This window comes from Mobula hypostoma, chromosome 23, assembly GCF_963921235.1.
Source record: "Mobula hypostoma chromosome 23, sMobHyp1.1, whole genome shotgun sequence".
Classification (NCBI taxonomy): Eukaryota; Metazoa; Chordata; class Chondrichthyes; order Myliobatiformes; family Myliobatidae; genus Mobula; species Mobula hypostoma.
In genome coordinates this window covers 15,353,826-15,372,456 of record NC_086119.1, presented here as the reverse complement: position 1 = coordinate 15,372,456, position 18,631 = coordinate 15,353,826, and the positions used below count along the sequence as shown (strand labels likewise).

The 18,631-nt window shown below is 39.1% G+C and overlaps 1 protein-coding gene across 2 annotated transcripts in view; it reads left to right on the top strand.

Annotated features, from left to right (window-relative positions):
• LOC134336800 (LHFPL tetraspan subfamily member 7 protein) overlaps positions 1 to 18,631 on the top strand; it is a 364,145-nt gene that overhangs the window by 58,644 nt on the left and 286,870 nt on the right. Inside the window, exon 2 of one of the 2 annotated variants that reach the window (XM_063031272.1) lies at positions 762 to 2,278. The exons of the other annotated variant lie outside the window; for it this stretch is intronic. Within the exon in view, the coding sequence (XP_062887342.1) occupies positions 762 to 1,130 (369 nt within the window). The 3' untranslated portion in view covers positions 1,131 to 2,278. Of the gene's footprint in view, positions 1 to 761; positions 2,279 to 18,631 lie in introns of those variants that run through there. 2 annotated transcript variants of the gene reach the window in all.

Here is an 18,631-nt window from a genome sequence, read left to right as displayed (position 1 = left end):
CTACATATGAATGGGTGAAAAATACACAGGCACTGGGTATTCTTATTTTATGGATATGTACCTGAAGAAAGGATTGATTTCCATTAAGATATAGGAGCAGAATTTGGCCATTTGGCCCAACGAGCTTGCTCCACCGTTTTATCATGGCTAATCCTCTCAGCCCCATTCATCTCCCTTCTCCCTGTATCCCTTCATGCTCTGACCGATCAATCACTGCCTTCAACATACATAAAGACTTGGCCTCCACAGCTGCCTGCGGCAAAGAATTCCACAGATTCATCATTCTCTGGCTAACGAAATTCCTCTTTCAATCTATGGATTTCAATGAATCACTCTCATTTCCAGTGTCTATTACTTCAGTTATAATAAGTTAGAATGAATAATTTGTACCAGACAAATGTGGGAGGGAGAAGTCATTTAGATGTGACAAATATCCAGTGAAGTACTTGAATTCTTGAAATTCCAGTATCACAATATACACTTCCATTTATATTTGCAATATTGATTCAGTCGGTGCTCTTCTAAATATCGCTGCAGTGATGTAGTTTGCATTTTGTGGCCCATCAGGATGAGAAATGTGATGAATAATCAAATTGTTTTTCTTTATTTGCAATCTAATTTCATCCTTCCTTTCCTGGTGGGTCTTGACAAAACCTTGCTTGCTTGACAGGATGATAGTTGTCCTCTGGAGGGAGGAGAAGATGGCGGCGCGATGCGGTGTGCGCAGCTGTTCCGATTGAATGTCGATATGTTTTAAGTAGGGGGCCGTGCACAATCCGGATTTGATGGAGACAGCCGTGAGAAGCACGGAGGAACATCTGGAGCAACTTCTGAAATGCCCGCTTCGCTGCCGCTGCTACTGTGCGATCGAGAATCTCCGGAGGGAAGGCCCCAAATCCTTGGCTTTGCTTATTGCCTGTTGCCGGGGCCGGGGTTGGAACGCTCAGCAGAGATGGTGCTCAGTGTCGGAGAGCTGGTCGGAGGCTCGGAGTTTTCGGACGGATTCTGAGTCAGACTGTGGTCGGATGCTTCCAGGATGCTGCATTGGCAAGTTGGCGGCACTGGAGGTTACCCGTCTGTGCAAGATGATGGGACTTTCGAGAGACTTTGAGACTTTTACCATGCCATGATCTGTTCTTAACAAATTACGGTATTGCTTTGCACTGTTGTAACTATATGTTATAATTATATGGTTTTTGTCAGTTTTTAAGTCGGTTTGTCATGTGTTTCTGTGATATCATTCTGGAAAAACATTGTATCATTTCTTAATGCATGCATTACTAAATGACAATAAAAGAGGACTGCGTGTCCTCATAATCTAATTTAATCTATTGCTTGTTCATTGCAATCACTATTCACATACTAACCTTGACAGTGGCTATTAATGGGACACTCCACTGCACTGAGCATCATGATCAATTCTGTCCTTGGACCAGTCCCATACCTGCATTTCTCAAGGAGGTTTGTGCATGTTCATCAAATGAGGATATTCCAATAGCGTAGCAGTTAGCGTGTTCTTTTACTGTGCCAGTTGTAAGATCGAGTTCTGATTTCCACTGCGTTCTGTAAGGAGTTTGTATGTTCTCCCCTTGACCGCCTAGGTTTCCTCCAGATGCTCTGGTTTCCTCCCGCTACTCAACAACTTTTGAATAGGGTTGCTGAGTTGTGGGCAGGCTATGTTGGCACCGAAACCATGGTAACACTTGCGGGCTGCCCAGCACAATCCTCGCTGATTGAATTTGACACAAGTGACACATCTCACTGTATGTTTCACATACATGTGTGCACAGAAGTTAGTGCTCAGGGCGTGGGAGTTCAATTCTAGTATCCTCTGTAAGCAAGTTTGTATATTCCTTCCTGTGTGAACTCCCATACTCCTCTGGGTGCTCCAGTTCCTCCCACAGTCCAAAGATGTACCAGTTGCTAGCTTAATTGGTTGTTATAAATGGTCTTGTGATTAGGACAGAGTTTAAAATTGGTGGGTTGCTGGGTGACCCATCTCTAAGGGCTGGAAAGGCTGCACTGCATCTCTAAGTTAAATAAATAAAATATGATAAATGAAGGGTAATTTAATATTTAAGAAAGCAGATTCGATGTCTGGAGACACAAGAGATTGCAGATGCTGGAATCTGGAGCAACACACAAGATGCTGTGAAGGGAAACAGACCGATTACACTTCAGGACCAAACGCTTCATCTGGGTTAGACATTTGTCTCAGGTTTAGCTGATACAACCCTTGCCCCAGAATCGGAAGTTTGTAAATTCAATTAATCAGGAATATGCGCACCTTATGACTGGCTCTTTGTGGAAGCTTACTGTGTGCAATTTGGCTGTTACATTTCAGATAAAGAGCAGACAGTAAACATAGATAAGCACTGAATTGGTTTATCAGGGTTTGTGATGTTTATATTTTTTCACTGTTTTTTAGAGATACAGCACGGAATATAGACCCTTCTTGCCCTCTGAGCTTTGCCACCCAGCAATCCCTGACAGCCCCGATTTAACCCTAACCTAATCACAGGCCAGTTTACAATGACCAATTAACCTACTAATCAATATGTCTTTGGACTGTGGGAGGAAACCAGAGCACCCGGAGAAAATCAACGCATTCCACGGGGAGAACTATTGTGTATTTAATATTTAAGTAATGTTTTAGTGATCATCTGTGTGTGTGTATATGTATATATATATATATATACACACACACACACACACACACACACACACACACACACACACACACACACACACATATATATATATATTTATTGTATATAATAATAATTCATTAAGGGTTAATGTGTAAATACATGAATTGCATATATCATACTTTCACCTGATATGTGTGGGCTTCACTTAAAGTAAACATGAACTTAGACCCGCATTCCTGGTCTCCTGTGGCTTCTTTTGAATTAGTTTAATGGTTTGAAGTTACAAAGCATAACATTGCTGATGAGATATTTTTAAAAAACGAACCTGAGATGGCTACCGACCTGGAAGCACAGTGAGACATTTGAACTAAAAGAAAACATGCAGAGATGGTTGAGTTACAAACACATGTTCTTTAGAAGAGAATACATGGTTGAGTTTTAAAAGAAAAAGGTAGTAAATGGAAGAATTCAGGGTTCATAAACAATGACAACGGGGCGGTTAATATTTTTTTAAAAAGCAGAAGTGGCTGGCTACATTGGAAAGATAAACGTGTTTGCTTACACAACAGGTGACGGGATTTTATATACTGAGTTAGCTGAAAAATATTTTGAAGGAAATGAAATAGCTAATGAGAGAAGTGTACCAAATTTGCTGAGTTTAAAAACATATAATTTGCATTGAAGTTTAAATGCTCCAACCAAACCAGCAGAACTGAGCTTTACTGATATTGTCAAAGTAATGCAGGAACATTTAGAACCAATACCATTGTTGATTGCAGAAAGCTTTAGCTTTCATAAGTGGAATCAAAAAGACGAGGAGTCCATTTCAGCGTATGTGGCTGAATTTGAAAGCATTGCCAGTTTGGTAATAGTCTTAATGATGCAATGAGAGATCGTTTAGCTTGTGGAATCTTACAAGAAAGCTTTCAGAAACAGCTCCTAACTGAAGCACAGCTTACATTTAAAAGAGCAATGAAATTGCTGTTTCAATGGAAACCATAGACAGTGATGTAATAGAGTTGTAGTGAGGAATGAAAGTGAGTGTGAATTAAATTGAAGCTGGCCTGGCTGAACAAATTGTATCACCGTTGTGGCAGAGGCTCACGTACACCAAACAAATGTAGATTTAAAGGCAAAACTTGAAGAAAATGCAACAAAATAGGACACATACAAAAAGCATGTCGGGCAGACAAAAACAAGTGGACTGTATAGGGAAAAGGAAAAGATTTAAAAAGTCAAGTTGCAGTTTCAAAAATCTGCATCCTGTTGATGAAAAATCTGATGAGAGTGACACAGGACAGTGTAGCCTTGAGATTTACAGTGTAAAAATTAATAATAGATGAACAATATTGCTTACACCAGAAGCGAACAGCAAATTAATTAAAAAAGAATTGGACATTGGCTCAGAAGTTTTATTCATTCCACAAAATGAGTTTGAATGGCATTTCAAAGATACTAACTGAAGCCTGCAGAAATCCAACTAATAATTTATACCAGAAGAAAGATGTGGGAATGACATTCGTAACTGTGAAATACAATAACCAACAAACCACATTGAATGTGGTAAAAACAGAGGGACTAGCATTATGGGAGTGTGACTACTTGAGACAACTAAACTTGATTGGAGAAGTTCCATCCACAATCTACATCCCCTGCAATGAAGCCAACTGAAGGTGAATTAAGAATGGTACTGGAACATGCCACAACTGTCTCCATGCCAAACACCATGAACCATTGGTCAAAGAGGACAAACAGGTATTGGTGATTCTGGTTGGAAAGCATATTGGGCCACGAAAGGACCATGAAGCTTAGAGCAAGCGTGAATGTGACGAAAGCAGTGGTCCTGCTACTGCAGTTTTCATAGGAAACGTATCTGAGAAAAGTTGTGGAATGTTAATCAGGCATTTACTTGCGAAATATGGCTTGGTTTTAAGCTGGAAGAGCATTCAAGGAACTTAGGAAGGTTGCAAAGTTCGGCTTTTGTGAGTATAAAGAACCAGCGTGCCTTATGGTTATTGCATGAACTTCAAGTGGGAGACAGAAAGCTGCTTGTAAAATTAGATGCAAAGACCAAAGCCCAGCTGGATGAATGGAAGGCCAAAAAGAAAGGAGTCAATGGGGATATGAAAACTGTGGATTTGTTGTGGATGAGGGGACCAAGTGGAGAGATCAGATTGTAAAGGGAGTAATAGAAGAATTAATAACTTTGGGAGTCTCCTCTTGGCAGCTCATGGAGTACGGCTCCATCTTTTGCAACTTACTTTCCACTGTTAGACTTGTTTAAAGTTTGAAGATTTATTACTTTTGCTGAAGGATTTATGATTTAATTACGATGGCTGATACTCGATCTGGAATCAAATTAAGAGGTGGCAAAACTCTTCCCGAAGTTGAACCAACAAAGAAATCAGAGGAAGTCTCTACTTCAGAAAGAATGCTCTCTTTAATAGAAGCTATTAATGCTAAGATCGGTACGGTGGACACCAAGATCGATAAACTGACGAGCGCTAATGAAAAGCTTGAAAAAAACATTTTCGCTGTTCAGGAATCTTTGAAGAGTCTGGATGTTCAATATCAAATGCTTAAACAGAGCACTCATAAAATTGAAATAAAACAGGAGTTAATGAGTCAAACTATTAAAGAACAAGAATTGAAGATGTCTTTTATGGAAAAGAAAATTAATGAGGTTACTGCGGAGTTATCAAGAATTAAGAAGAAAACGATCGATCTGGAAAGCAGAAATCACAGGATAAATTTACACATACTGGGTTTGCCTGAGTATACGGAAACCGGTGAGCCATTAAAGTTCTTTTCGAACATGTTATATTCACTTTTTAGTGAGATTCTTGAAGCCTATCCGATACTGGACAGAGCCCACTGAACTCGATGTCCTAAGCCTTCAGCCAAAATGATATTATGTCCTGTGATATTATGTTTGCATTATTTTACAACCAAAGAAACTACTCTTCGGGATGCAAGGAAAAAGGATAAATTAATTTATAACAAAGTAAAGATTTGTATACTGTGGTTGAAGATTTTACCCCAGAGATTTATGCTGAAAGAATTAAATATCGGGAAGTCATGGCTGAACTTTATAAGATTAACTGTTGTCCCTCTCTGCATTATCCGGCTCATCTGATAATTACTCCACCTAATACTCATCCAAAACGGATTGACTATTTCACAAGCAATTTGAATAGTTAATCCTTAGCTGGGAGTTTTTTGTAACGGCTTTGATGAAAGTCCGCTCCACGTTTTATGAATGCCAAGACATGGACTTGGTTGACCTACTTAGGTCTGTTGTTGTTTGCTTTAATAGTTAATATAGTTTTGGATTTTATATATATATATATATATATATATATATATATATATATATATACTTATTTTTTCTTTGATTTGTGAGTCTTTAACATTAGTTGTAGTATATTAGTTAGTTGGATTTATCTTTTTTTGAATACATGGTTTCATATTTTAAATGAATCTAAGATGGCCGTCGTTAGGTGTTAACTATTGTTAGACACAATATGAAAATATTTGGAATTTGTTTATTTCTTTATGTACCCTTTGTTATGTCTTTTTGGTGGTGGTGACGTATTACTTTGTGAGCAGGGGCTGCTAACTGAAGACGGAGTCAAGGGTCAGAGTAGCATGCTGTCGGCCTATTGGATGATTTCTGAGTTTTCGGGGGAGAAGGGTGGGTCTATTAGATTGTATTTTTATATAATTTATATTTTTATTATATTAGATTAGATTTTTTTCGACTGGGCAGTCCCGAGAGGTTTTTTTTCATTCTGATCGAGTCATGCTTTTTCCTTTCTTCGGATTTAGTTTGCGCCTGGGCATTAACTTACTTTATAAAATTTTAAATTAATCTTTAAATATGGATCTTAATAAAATTAATGTAATATCTTGGAATCTGAACGGTATGAACCAACCTATTAAGCGCAGAAAGGCTTTTAAGAAATTAAAAACACTTCATGTGGATATTATTTTTGTGCAGGAGGCTCATATCCGTAGGCAGGATGAAAATCGTTTTTTTTAAATTTTCGAAGGGACCCTTATTTCATTCTTTATCAGTAAATAAAATAAGAGGGATATCTATTTTTATTAATTCTAAAATCTCTTTTGTACATTTTAATACTGTTACTGATTTAATTGGAGGATATTTAATTGTTACTGGTCTGTTATGTGGTCAAAAGGTGGCTTTGGTGTGTGTTTATGCACCTAATATAGGTAGCCCTGAATTTTTTAAGAAGCTATTTTATGTGCTGCCAAATTTAAATAAATATAAGTTGGTTATGGGCGGCGACTTTAACTGCTGTCTGAATCTGTCGATTGACAGATCGTCCACCAATCCGTCGCTTCCCAATAAAGCTGCGACCTGTATTAATTCTTTTTTATTAGAATACGGTTTGGTTGATATTTGGAGATTTAGGCATCCTAAAGTTAAGGATTTTTCTTTTTTTCACATATATACCATAAATACTCAAGAATTAATTATTTTTTGCTGGACACATGTTTGGTGCCCTGTGTTGCTGATTGTGCGTATGATGTGATTGCGTTGTCAGATCGTGCACCCGTGAAACTAACTTTGAAGTTCTCTGATAATATTCTGAAGATACCTCAGTGGAAATTTAATGCTACATTGCTACAAGATTCAACCTTTTGTAAATTTTATTAAAGAGCAAATTTCTCTATTTTTTGAATTAAATACAACTGAGGGAATGTCAAGTTTGGTTATTTGGGATACGATGAAATCTTTTCTTAGGGGACAGATAATTTCATACTCAGTAGGTTTAAGAAAGAAAACCAATGCAGAACCTTTAGTGATTACTAATAGGATTAAAGAAATAGACAAAGCTTATTCAGTAATGCCTAGTGAAGATCTCTATGAGGAAAGGGTGGAACTCCAAACACAGCATGATTTGCTTTTGACTTTTCCCATTGAGCAGCAACTTCTTAAATCTAAAAGTCAATTTTATATATATGGGGACAGGTCAGGCAAATTATTGGCTGGTCAATTAAAAGCAAGTATGGCTAAAAGACAGATCCTGAAAATACGTAGACCTGATAGAACCGAAACGGTAGATCCTTATGAAATTAATAAGGTATTTATGGAATTCTACTACAACCTTTATAAATCTGAATTTTCAGACAATATTACTTTTATGAATAGATTTTTGCAAAAATTGAATATACCTAAAATTTCTATCTAAGACATTAAACAAGAGGAAATAGCAAAGGCTATATCCTCCTCCCAACCAGGTAAGGCTCCGGGACCAGATGGATATACAGTGGGATTTTATAAGACTTTCACTGAAATACTTACACCTCACTTATGTCAAATTTTCACTGATTCTATTTCCTCTGGGAATCTTCTGAAAACTTTTTATGAAGCATCAATCTCATTAATTCCTAAAAAAGAAAAAAGATTTATCTGAATGCGCTTCCTATAGACCCATCTCACTACTGAATGTGGATTTTAAAATTCTTTCTAAGATCTTGGCTAATAGACTTGAGAGTATTTTACCTCGTGTTATTTCCAGTGATCAAACTGGATTTATTAAAAATAGATATTCACATTTTAGCATTCAAAGATTATTAAACATTATTCACTCCTCTCCATTTAAAGAATCTAAATGTGGTGTTTCTCTTGATGCAGAGAAAGACTTTGATAGGGTGGAGTGGTTTTTACTTATTTGAGGTTTTGGAAAGATTTAATTTTGGTCTGGGATTTATTTCCTGGATCAAATTGATCTATCAAGCCCCTATGGCTGCGCTTATAACTAATAATCAAAGATGTCCTTACTTTAGATTATACAGAGGTACTCGGCAGGGATGTCCTCTTAGCCCTTTATTATTTAACTTGGCTTTAGAACCCCTTGCTATTGCTCTTAGAGATTCCAATACTGTTCAGGGTATTAAGAGAGGGGACAAAGTATACAAGGTTTTGTTGTATGCAGGTGACCTGTTAGTTTATATTTCAGATCCTTGGAAATCTATTCCTTTTATGTTATCTATATTTTCTGAATTCAGTAGTTTTTCTGGATATAAATTAAATTTACATAAAAGTCAGTTATTTCCCATTAATAATTACTGGGATCAATATCATCAAGTACTTTTTAGTATTGCTAAAAATTACTTATCTAGGTATTAAAATTACTAAAAATTTTAAGGATCTGTTATAATATTTTCTCCCATTAATTGATCACACCCAACAAATGCTTTCTAAATGGTCACCTATGACATTATCATTGATAGGTCGAATTAATGCTATTAAAATGATAGTTCTACCAAAATTCTTTTATATATTTCAGGCAGTCCCTTCCTTTGTTCCTAAAACGTTTTTTGACAGAATAGACTCTATAATCTTATCTTATATTTGGAATAATAAAAATCCTAGATTGAGTAAACCCTTATTGCAGAAATTTAAAAAGGACAGTGGTATGGCTTTGCCAAATTTTAGAATGTATTACTGGGCAATTAATATTCGATATATTACTTTTTGGATTCATTATTCAGACATACATAATTAGATTAGATTATGAGGACATACAGTCCACTTTTATTGTCATTTAGTAATGCATGCATTAAGAAATGATATAATATTCCTCCGGTGTGATATCACAAAAACACAGGACAGACTAAGACTGAAAAACTAAGAAAAACCACATAATTATAACATACAGTTACAACAGTGCAACAATACCATAAACTGATGAAGAACAGGCCATGGCACAGTAAAAAAGTTCAAAGTCTCTTGAATGTCCCACGTCTCATGCAGACGGGAGAAGGAAGAAAACTCTCCCTGCCATGCCCGACCAGTCGTCTGAAAACTTCGAGCCTCCGATCAGCTCTCCGACACCGAGTACCGAGCACCATCTCTATCCGAACGATTCGACCTCAGCCTCCGTCACCAGCAGCAGACAAAGCTGGGGATTCTGGGGCCTTCCTTCCGGAGATTCTCGATCGCCCAGTAACAGCGGCAGCGAACTGGCGTTTCAGGAATTTCTCCAGATGTTCCTCTGTGCTTTCACGTCTGTCTCCATCAAATCAGAATTGTCCACGGCCCCTATTTAACAGAAACAACATCATTTCACCGGATGAATGTCCTTCATGGTTGGATTTGGAGGAAAACTCGGCGAAGGGTTTCTCTTTGGCCTCTTTACTTGCAGCTCCTCTTCCCTTTTTGTTTTCTAAGATTAATAGACAAGACTTTAATCCCATTATTAACATACATTAAGGATTTGGTTTCAGTTCCGTAGATTTTTTGAGTTAAATAATTTTGTTCTTTCTAGTAATATCCATTTCAATTATTTTTTTAAAACCATCAACTTTGGATAAAGCCTTTTTAATTTGGAAAACCAGGGGAATGACAACTTTTTCAGATTTGTTTTCAGGGGATTGTTTAATGTCTTTTTCTCAGCAAGTGGATAAATATGATTTATCTAAATGTACATTTCTTTAGATATTTACAAATTAGGAATTTTTTACATGGTTTGCTGCCAAATTACCCTTCTGCTTATCCACCTAGTATGACAGATGCTCTCTTTCAGCTTAAACCACTTCAAAAAGGGTTGATAGCTATAATTTATAAACAGTTATTGAATTTATGAATGATATCTAACAATAAAATTAAACGTGCTTGGGAATTGGAATTTCAAGAGTCATTTTCAGATAATCAATGGAGTAAAATTTTTCATTTGGTTAATAACTCATCTATCTGTGCCTGCCATTCCTTGATGCAGCTCAGGGTAGTGCATCGGGCCAATACGTCAAAGGATAAACTAGCACGTATTTTTTCCAACATCAATCCTATTTGTGACAGATGTAATATTGAGGTGGCCACTTTAAATCATATGTTTTGGTCTTGCATAAAGCTAGATAATTTTTGGAGAGATGTTTTTAAAACGCTATCAAAAGGCTTGGATCTGGACCTACAACCTAATTTACTTAAGGCAATCTTTGGGATTATCCCATCGGAAGCAGGAAATATTCCTGTTTTTGCTCAACGTATGATAGTCTTTTCAACTTTATTGGCTAGGAGAGCCATTTTACTGAAGTGGAAGGAATCGAATCTACCTACTGTCTTTTATTGGCTTTCCTCCATTATGTCCTGTTTAAGTTTAGAGAAAATAAGAAGTCGGACATTTGATACATCCTTTAAATTTGAGCAAACCTGGCGACCTTTTATTCAATATTTTCATTTGATTTGATTTATTACTCTTCCAATTTTTTTTTTTGAAGTTTTAGATTTGATCAGAAAGTCTTTCCTTTTTTTTTGGTCGTATCCTCAGAATGGACTGCCCAGTCCCTTTTTATTTCTTTTCTCATATAGTTTAGTGGGGTTCTTTTTCTTCTTCATTTAAAAATTTAAAGTTTTTCTTCTCTCTCCATGAATTGATAAGAGGAGAATTAGCTGTCTTCTTTTTTATTATATACTACATATTAGCTTAATACTATGTATGATTTTGATGATGACTATTTCACTTTCTGTTTGTATTGTTATTGATTTATATATTTGAGATAATTCTCCTCTTGTTTGTATATATGTTCTTTTTAAATCAATAAAAAGATAATAAAGAAAAGAAAGAAGGATTAATAAGAGGTAACTCCAGTGAACTAAATGGACCTTCCCAAGATCAAAGTGCACAGTTCAGAAGAAGAAAAATGAGGGAAGATTTGGAGAGAAAGGGTGGGAATGAGAAAGAGAATGGTGTGAAAGAGAGAAGGAACATTAAAAAAGAAGCAAATCCAAAGAGAGAAGAGGAGAAGAAAGGTGTTCAGAGCTGTCAGAACAACCTCCTGCAGTCTCAGAGTCAACTCCTACAACCACTATGGAGGAGACCGTAGAACCTGAGATTGTTCTCACAGCCACAAGTCTCACCTGCCAAGCAGAGTGACCTCCCTTGTCAGGAAAGATGCTATCCCACAAGAGTAAGAAAGCCTCCACAGCGATTAAATCTTTAAGCCTGAATGGGGCAATTTAAAGTTTACTATGCTCTGGATGTCTGTATAGTTGTATTATGTAGTATACTGTATATACAGTTGAAATACACTTGTTAATGAGTTGGAGTTTATAGCTAAACTGGGAGGAGTGTTGTGCATTTAACATTTAAGTAATGTTTGAGTAATTTTGTATATACAGGGCCTATAAAAATATTCACCCCCCCCCGGGAATTTTCATGTTTTATTGTTTTACAACATTGAATCACAGCGGATTTAATTTGTCTTTTTTGACACTGATCAACAGAAAGACTCTTTCGTGTCAAAGTGAAAACAGATCTCTACAAAGTGACCTAAGTTAATTACAATCACAAACGAGGGAAAGTCTGCAAATGCTGGAAATCCGAGCAACACACACAAAATGCTGAAGGAATTCAGTAGGCCAGGCAGCATCTATGGAAAAAGAGTACAGTCGATGTTTCGGGCCGAGACCCTTCAGCAGGACTGGAGAAAAATGCTGAGGAGTAGAATGAAAAGGTGGGGGAGGGGAGAGAGAAACACAAGGTGATGGGTGAAACTTGGAGGGGGAGGGGTGAAGTAAAGAGCTGGGAAGTTGATTGGTGAAGGCCGTGGAAGAAAGAAAAGGGGAGGAGGAGCACTAGAGGGAGGCGATGGGCAGGCAAGGAGATAGGGTGAAAGAGGGAAAAGGGGATGGGAAATGGTGAAGTGGAAGGGAGGGCATTACCAGAAGTTTGAGAAATTGATGTTCATGCCATCAGGTTGGAGGCTACCCGAGTGGAATATAAGGTGTTGTTCCTCCAACCTAAGTATGGCCTCATCACGACAGTGGAGGAGGCCAAGGATGGCCATATTGGAATGGGAATAGGAAGTGGAACTAAAATGGATGGCCACTGGGAGATCCGGCTTTTTCTGGCGGATGGAACGTAGACGCTCAGCAAAGGAGTCTCCTAATCTACGTCAGGTCTCACCGATCTACACAGGCCGCACTAGGAGCACTGAACACAGTATATGACCCCAACAGACTCAGAGTTGAAGTGTCACCCCATCTGGAAGGACTGTTTAGGGCCCTGAAAGGTAGTGAGGGAGGAGGTGTAAGGGCAGGTGTAGCACTTGCTCTGCTTGTAAGGATAAGTGCCAGGAGGGAGATCAGTGGGGAAGGATGAATGGACAAGGGAGTCGCATAGGGAGAAATCCCTGCAGAAAATAGGGGGGAGGGAAAGATGTGCTTGGTGGTGGGATCCCATTGGAGGTGGCGGAAGTTTCGAAGAATTATGTGCTGGGCATGGAGGCTGGTTGGGTGGTAGGTGAGGACAAGAGGAACCCTATCCCTAGTAGGGTGGCGGAAGGATGCGGTAAGAGCAGACGTGCATGAAATGGAAGAGATGTGGTTCAGGGCAGTGTTGATGGTGGAGGAAGGGAAGCCCCTTTCTTTGAAAAAGGAGGGCATCTCCTTCATTCTGGAATGATGCAGCAGAGACAGAGGAACTGAGAGAAGGATGTGGCATGTTTACAAGTAACAGGGTGGGAAGAGGTAGAGTCCGGTGGCTGTGAGAGTCCATGGGTTTATAATAGACATCAGTGGATAAGCTGTCTCCAGGGATAGAGACAGAGAGATCGAGAAAGAGGATGGAGGTGTCAGAAATGGACCAGGTAAATTTAAGGGCAGGGTGGAAGTTTTAGGCAAGATGGATGAAATCGACAAGTTCAGCATGGGTGCAGGAAGCAGCACCAATGCAGTCATCGATGTAACGTAGGAAAAGTGTGGGACGATCTCCAGTGCAGGCTTGGAATGTAGACTGTTTCATGTAGCTGACAAACAGGCAGGCATAGCTGGGACCCATGCGAGCGCCCATGGCTACACCTTTGGTTTGAAGGAAGTGGAAAGAGCCAAAGGAGAAATTTTTTAGAGTGAGGACAAGTTCTCCTGGGCAGAGGAGAATGGTGGTGGAGGGGAATTGGTTAGGTCTGGTGTCCAGAAAGAAGTGGAGAGCTTTGAGGCCTTCCTGGTGGGGGGATGGAGGTGTATAGGGACTGGACATCCATAGTGAAAATAAGACGATGGGGGCCAGGGAACCTGAAGTCATTGAAAAGATTCAGAGCGTGTGAAGTGTCATGGATGTAGATTGGAAGGGACTGAACTAGGGAGGATAAAACGGAGTTGAGGTATGCCGATATGAGTTCAGTGGGGCAGGAAAAATCTGAAACAATGGGTCTACCTGGACAAGTGGGTTTGTGGATCTCGGGTAGGAGGTAGAAAAGGGAGGTGCAAGGTGCGGGAACTATGAGGTTGGTATTAATTACAAATATAAAGCACAAAATAATTGAATGCATAAGTATTCATCCACTTTCATATGTCACACCAAATCATCACTGGTGCAGTCAATTGGTTTTAGGAGCCACATAATTAATTAAATGGAGATCACCTGTGTGCAGTTGTGGAGTTTCAATTGACTGTAGTAAAAGTAGACCTGTATCTGGAAGGTCCAACTGCGGGTGAGTCAGTACCCCGGCAAAAACTACACCATGAAGACAAAAGAACACTCTGACCGAATCCACAGAAAGTTTATTCGAAAGCACAAATCAGGAGATGGATACAAGAAAATTTCCAAGTCGCTGAATAACCCTTGGAGTACAGTTAAGTCAATCATCAAGAAATGGAAAGAATATGGCACAGCTGTAAATCTGCCAAGGGCAGGCTGTCCTCAAAAACTGAGTGACCGTGCAAGAAGGGAACTAGTGAGGGAGACCACCAAGAGACCTGTGACAACTCTAGAGGAGATACAAGCTTTGGTGGCCTGAGATGGGAGAGACTGTACATACAACTGTTGCCCGGGTGCTTCACCAGTTGCAGCTTTATGGGAAAGTGGCAAAGAGAAAGCCACTGTTGGAAAAAAACTTGCATGAAATCTTGGCTAGATTTTGCCAGAAAGCATTGTGGGAGACTTTGAAGTCAGCTGGAAGAAGGTTCTATGGTCTGATAAAACCAAATTTGAGCTTTCTGGCCATCAGACTAAAATGCTATGTTTGGCGTAAGCCAAATACTGCACATCAACATAAACACACCATCCCTACCATGAAGCATGGTGGTGGTTGCATCAGGCTTATGAAGGTAGAGGGCAAAATGAATGCAGCAAAATACAGGGAAGTCCTGGAGGAAAACCTGATGCAGTCTGCAAGAGAACTGCAACTCGACAGTAGATTTGTCTTCCAGCAAAACAATGACCCCCAAGCACAAAGCCAAAGCTATACAGGAATGGCTTAAAAACAACAAAGTTAATGTCCTGGAGTGGCCAGGTCAGAGTCCAGACCTCAATCCAATTGAAAATTTGTAGCTGGACTTGAAAAGTGCTGTTCACTCACAATCCCCATGCAATCTAACAGAGCTTGAGCAGTTTTGTAAAGAAGAATGGGGGAAAATTACAATGTCCAGATGTTCAAAGCTGATAGAGACCTATCCACGCAGACTCAAGGCTGTAATTGCTGCCAAAGGTACAGCTACTAAATACTAATTTGAAGGTGGTGAATACTTTGCAATCAATTACTTTCTGTTGTATACTTGTAATTAATTTAGATCACTTTGTAGAGATCTGTTTTCACTTTGACACGAAAAAGTCTTTTCTGTTGATCAGTGTCACAAAAGCCAAATTAAATCCACTATGATTCAATGTTGTAAAACAATAAAACATAAAATCTTCCAAAGGGGTGAATACCTTTTAAAAGGCACTGTATATTTGTTGATTAAGCATTCTCTTTTTAAAAATAATTTATTATGGGTTATATGTATAAATATGTGAATTGCATACATCACACTACCATATGATACGTGATTGCCTCACTTAAAGCAAACACGAGTTAGACACGCATTCCCAGACTCCTGTGTCTTCCTTTGAATTTAATGATTTGAAGTTACAAAACATATGAAGGACGTACAGAGATTCCTTAAAGAAGACGCTGAGGTTAAACTCCTAACTCTGATGCCAAGTCCATGTGTATATTCAAAACAGAAGTTGATAGTTTCCTGATTGGTCAGGACATCAAGGGATATGGCGAGAAGGCAGGTGTATGGGGTTGTGTGGGATCCGGGATCAGCCATGATGGAAGAGCCAAGCAGACTCGATGGGCTGAATGGCCTAATTCTGCTCCTATGTCTTATGGAGTCCCACTATACTACTATGACATGCTCTCAAAGTTCAAAGCAGATGTTTAATCAAAATGCTTATGTTACCATATGCTACCTTGAGATTTTTCTTGCAGGCATTTACAGGGGGGAGAAGAAATATCATACAATTTTGCAAAAAAAAGTGTAAGTAGACAAAGAAACAATGTGGAAAGCAAAAAGCAAAATGTGCAAATTTTTAAAAAAGCACAGAGAGCATGAGTTGTGAAGAGACCTTGAAAGTGAGTTTGTAAACTGTAAAAACAATACACAGTTGTGTGTGCTGTTATCTGTGCCAGCTCAGGAGCATGATGGTTGTAGAGTAATAACTGTTCCTGAACCTAGTGGTGTGGGAACTAAGGCTCCTGTAGCTCCTGCCTAATATTAGGAGTGAGAAGAGAGCCTGGCCTGGATGGTGGAGGTCTTTGAAAATGGATGATGTTTCATTGCGACAGAGCTCCATTTAAATGCATTCAGTGGTGGAGAGGTCTTTGCTAATGAGGGACTGGGCTGTGTTCAAAGTAGCCTTTTTCATTCCTGGACAATGATGTTTTCATAGAAGGCTGTGATGTAACCAGTTAGGATACTCTCCACTGTGCATCTATACAACTTGGTCAAAGTTTCTGTCAAGGTTCTGTTGCTTTTAGATGCAATATGCAACAAAAATTGGCTAAAATCAGCCATATTAAAAGGATGTATGAATTTCACAGGAAACAATTTTTGAGGACTATGGGTAGAACGCAGGGGAGTAGGCTGAGCTGCATTACCTTGGTATTGAGCTGGCACCGATTCAATGGGCTGAACAGCCATCTTCCCTGTTGCTAAAGCTCTGTCATTCTGGAAGCCCGTTTCTTGGTTGGCGGAGTGGCACCTCTGTTGGCGCTACTCCACAACTCCAGCTGCCGAGGTTCATTCCTGGTCTCGAAGTGCTCTCTGCACAGAATTTGCACATTTTCCCTGTGACCAAGTAGATATCCCCTGGGTGCTCTAGTCTCTTCCCAGATCCATTAGATGGTGAGGAAGCTGGAGGTAGGTTAATCAGCCTCTGTAAATTTTCCCCTAGTGCAGGGGGTTGCAAGAGACTCCAGGAGGGAATATTGTATTTTGCGTTGCGGGTTTTGTTATGGGTTACGGTAATTTGTCATGCTGGCGCAGTAGAAACAAATTAGTATAGTCACATCTTCACCTTTTGTGCCATTAGTTTAGTTAGGAGGAGAACAAGTGAATTAATATTTTCTGTTGACTGCTTATATCGTTATTTCACTTGTATCCCTAATATTATTTAACTATTCCTATGCTAGTTTCGCTGATATCACTAATTTTGATCGCTTGGCTTTGCTAGTTTTGTAATAAAGGACCAAACATGCTTTATTTAAAACTTGGAGTTCAGTTATTCAGAAGTGCGTCATACAGTGTCAATTCCCTCACTCAGTTTCTCACTGGTTCTTGGTGTGTTCTTCCATGAACTGCTACAGGTATGTGAGAGAAGACAGAAGGGTATGTGGAGGAATGGAACTGATCGTATGGCTATGAGTTCCATAAACGGGATGGGCCAAATTACCTCCATCCATGTTATGAGAAAATGGAGAAGATGTTCTCCTTCCCACCTAAAGAGGTCAAGTGCATTCTGTAATATCCTGATAGAGATCAACGCCAAGCTGACTGTCATTGGCACAAATGACTGAGTGCATCGTTGACTAAACTTGCAGGGCATCTTGCAGCCAGCACTGATGTCATCTGTTTTAAAGACAGATAGGGCATTGCTCAATGCAGAGTTCCCTAACGATATGGTACTATAAGCCCGACACAATAAGTCTGCTGCCACAACATAACTGTGCCCCTTCCCAATCCAGTCAGCCTGATCAATTGTTGAGTGAGATTGGCAATTTTGTCACAAATGACAGGTTGTTTTGATGGAGTGAAGTTGTACCTAGTGGGTTGGCTTGTAAGCGCCCAAATTAATTTCACTTGCGACGGTGACATGCAGCAGACAGAGGAGATCTTTTTCTCATCAGTCAGCTGAACCCTCGCCCTAGCACAGTAAAGGTCAATTCATTGACCTATTGCAGAGGATGCTTCGTCATTATTTTCGTTATTTACAGTTGACCAGCTAAATAGACTTTAGAAAATTGGTAACATAAATAAGTGCTTTACAGCTGAAGACCTGGATTACTAACTACACTGAGAAATTCCAGGCTGTTTGGAATAACTATTTGAGAAGCAATCTAGCTCACTGTATAATCTGTACAACAGCACTTCCTAACATTACAGCAAAAACAATGCTCAGATGGACCATCATTGCATAATTATTGCACCATAATCAGTCTCTGGCTCAAATCTTGTCATTTTGTTGCTTTCTTCCTCCTCTATAAAGAATTACCAACCTTTCAATTTTTTTTTTGCTGTTCAATTCCTCAAGGAAGTAAACTTTATAAGTGCAACACTCTCAGGGCAAGAAAATTTCTCCTGAATTCTTTATTGGCCAATATCTTGTCTATAGGCCACTAGTTCCAGGCTTTTCATTGGTTGTAATACTGACCTGTAACCTGTTATATCCCCAAAAGTAACAGACAACTGAGTTCCTCTAGATGGTTGCTCCAGCTTCCAGTATCTGCTGTGGCTTGTCCCTCAAAGGTCACCCCTCTTTAATAAAACAAGGTGCCTACACTGCTTTGTCTTTCTCAATGGTTGTAACCTTCCACTTCAATCTGCAAGGATTGTATATGGTGACATACATTTACTTTGATAATAAATTTACTTTGCATATTAATTCTTTTTTTTTGCAGCTTCTCCAACTTAACCTTTCAAAATATGTTTGCCAGTAAGCTAGTGCATAGAAATGCATCCTTGTCAGTAA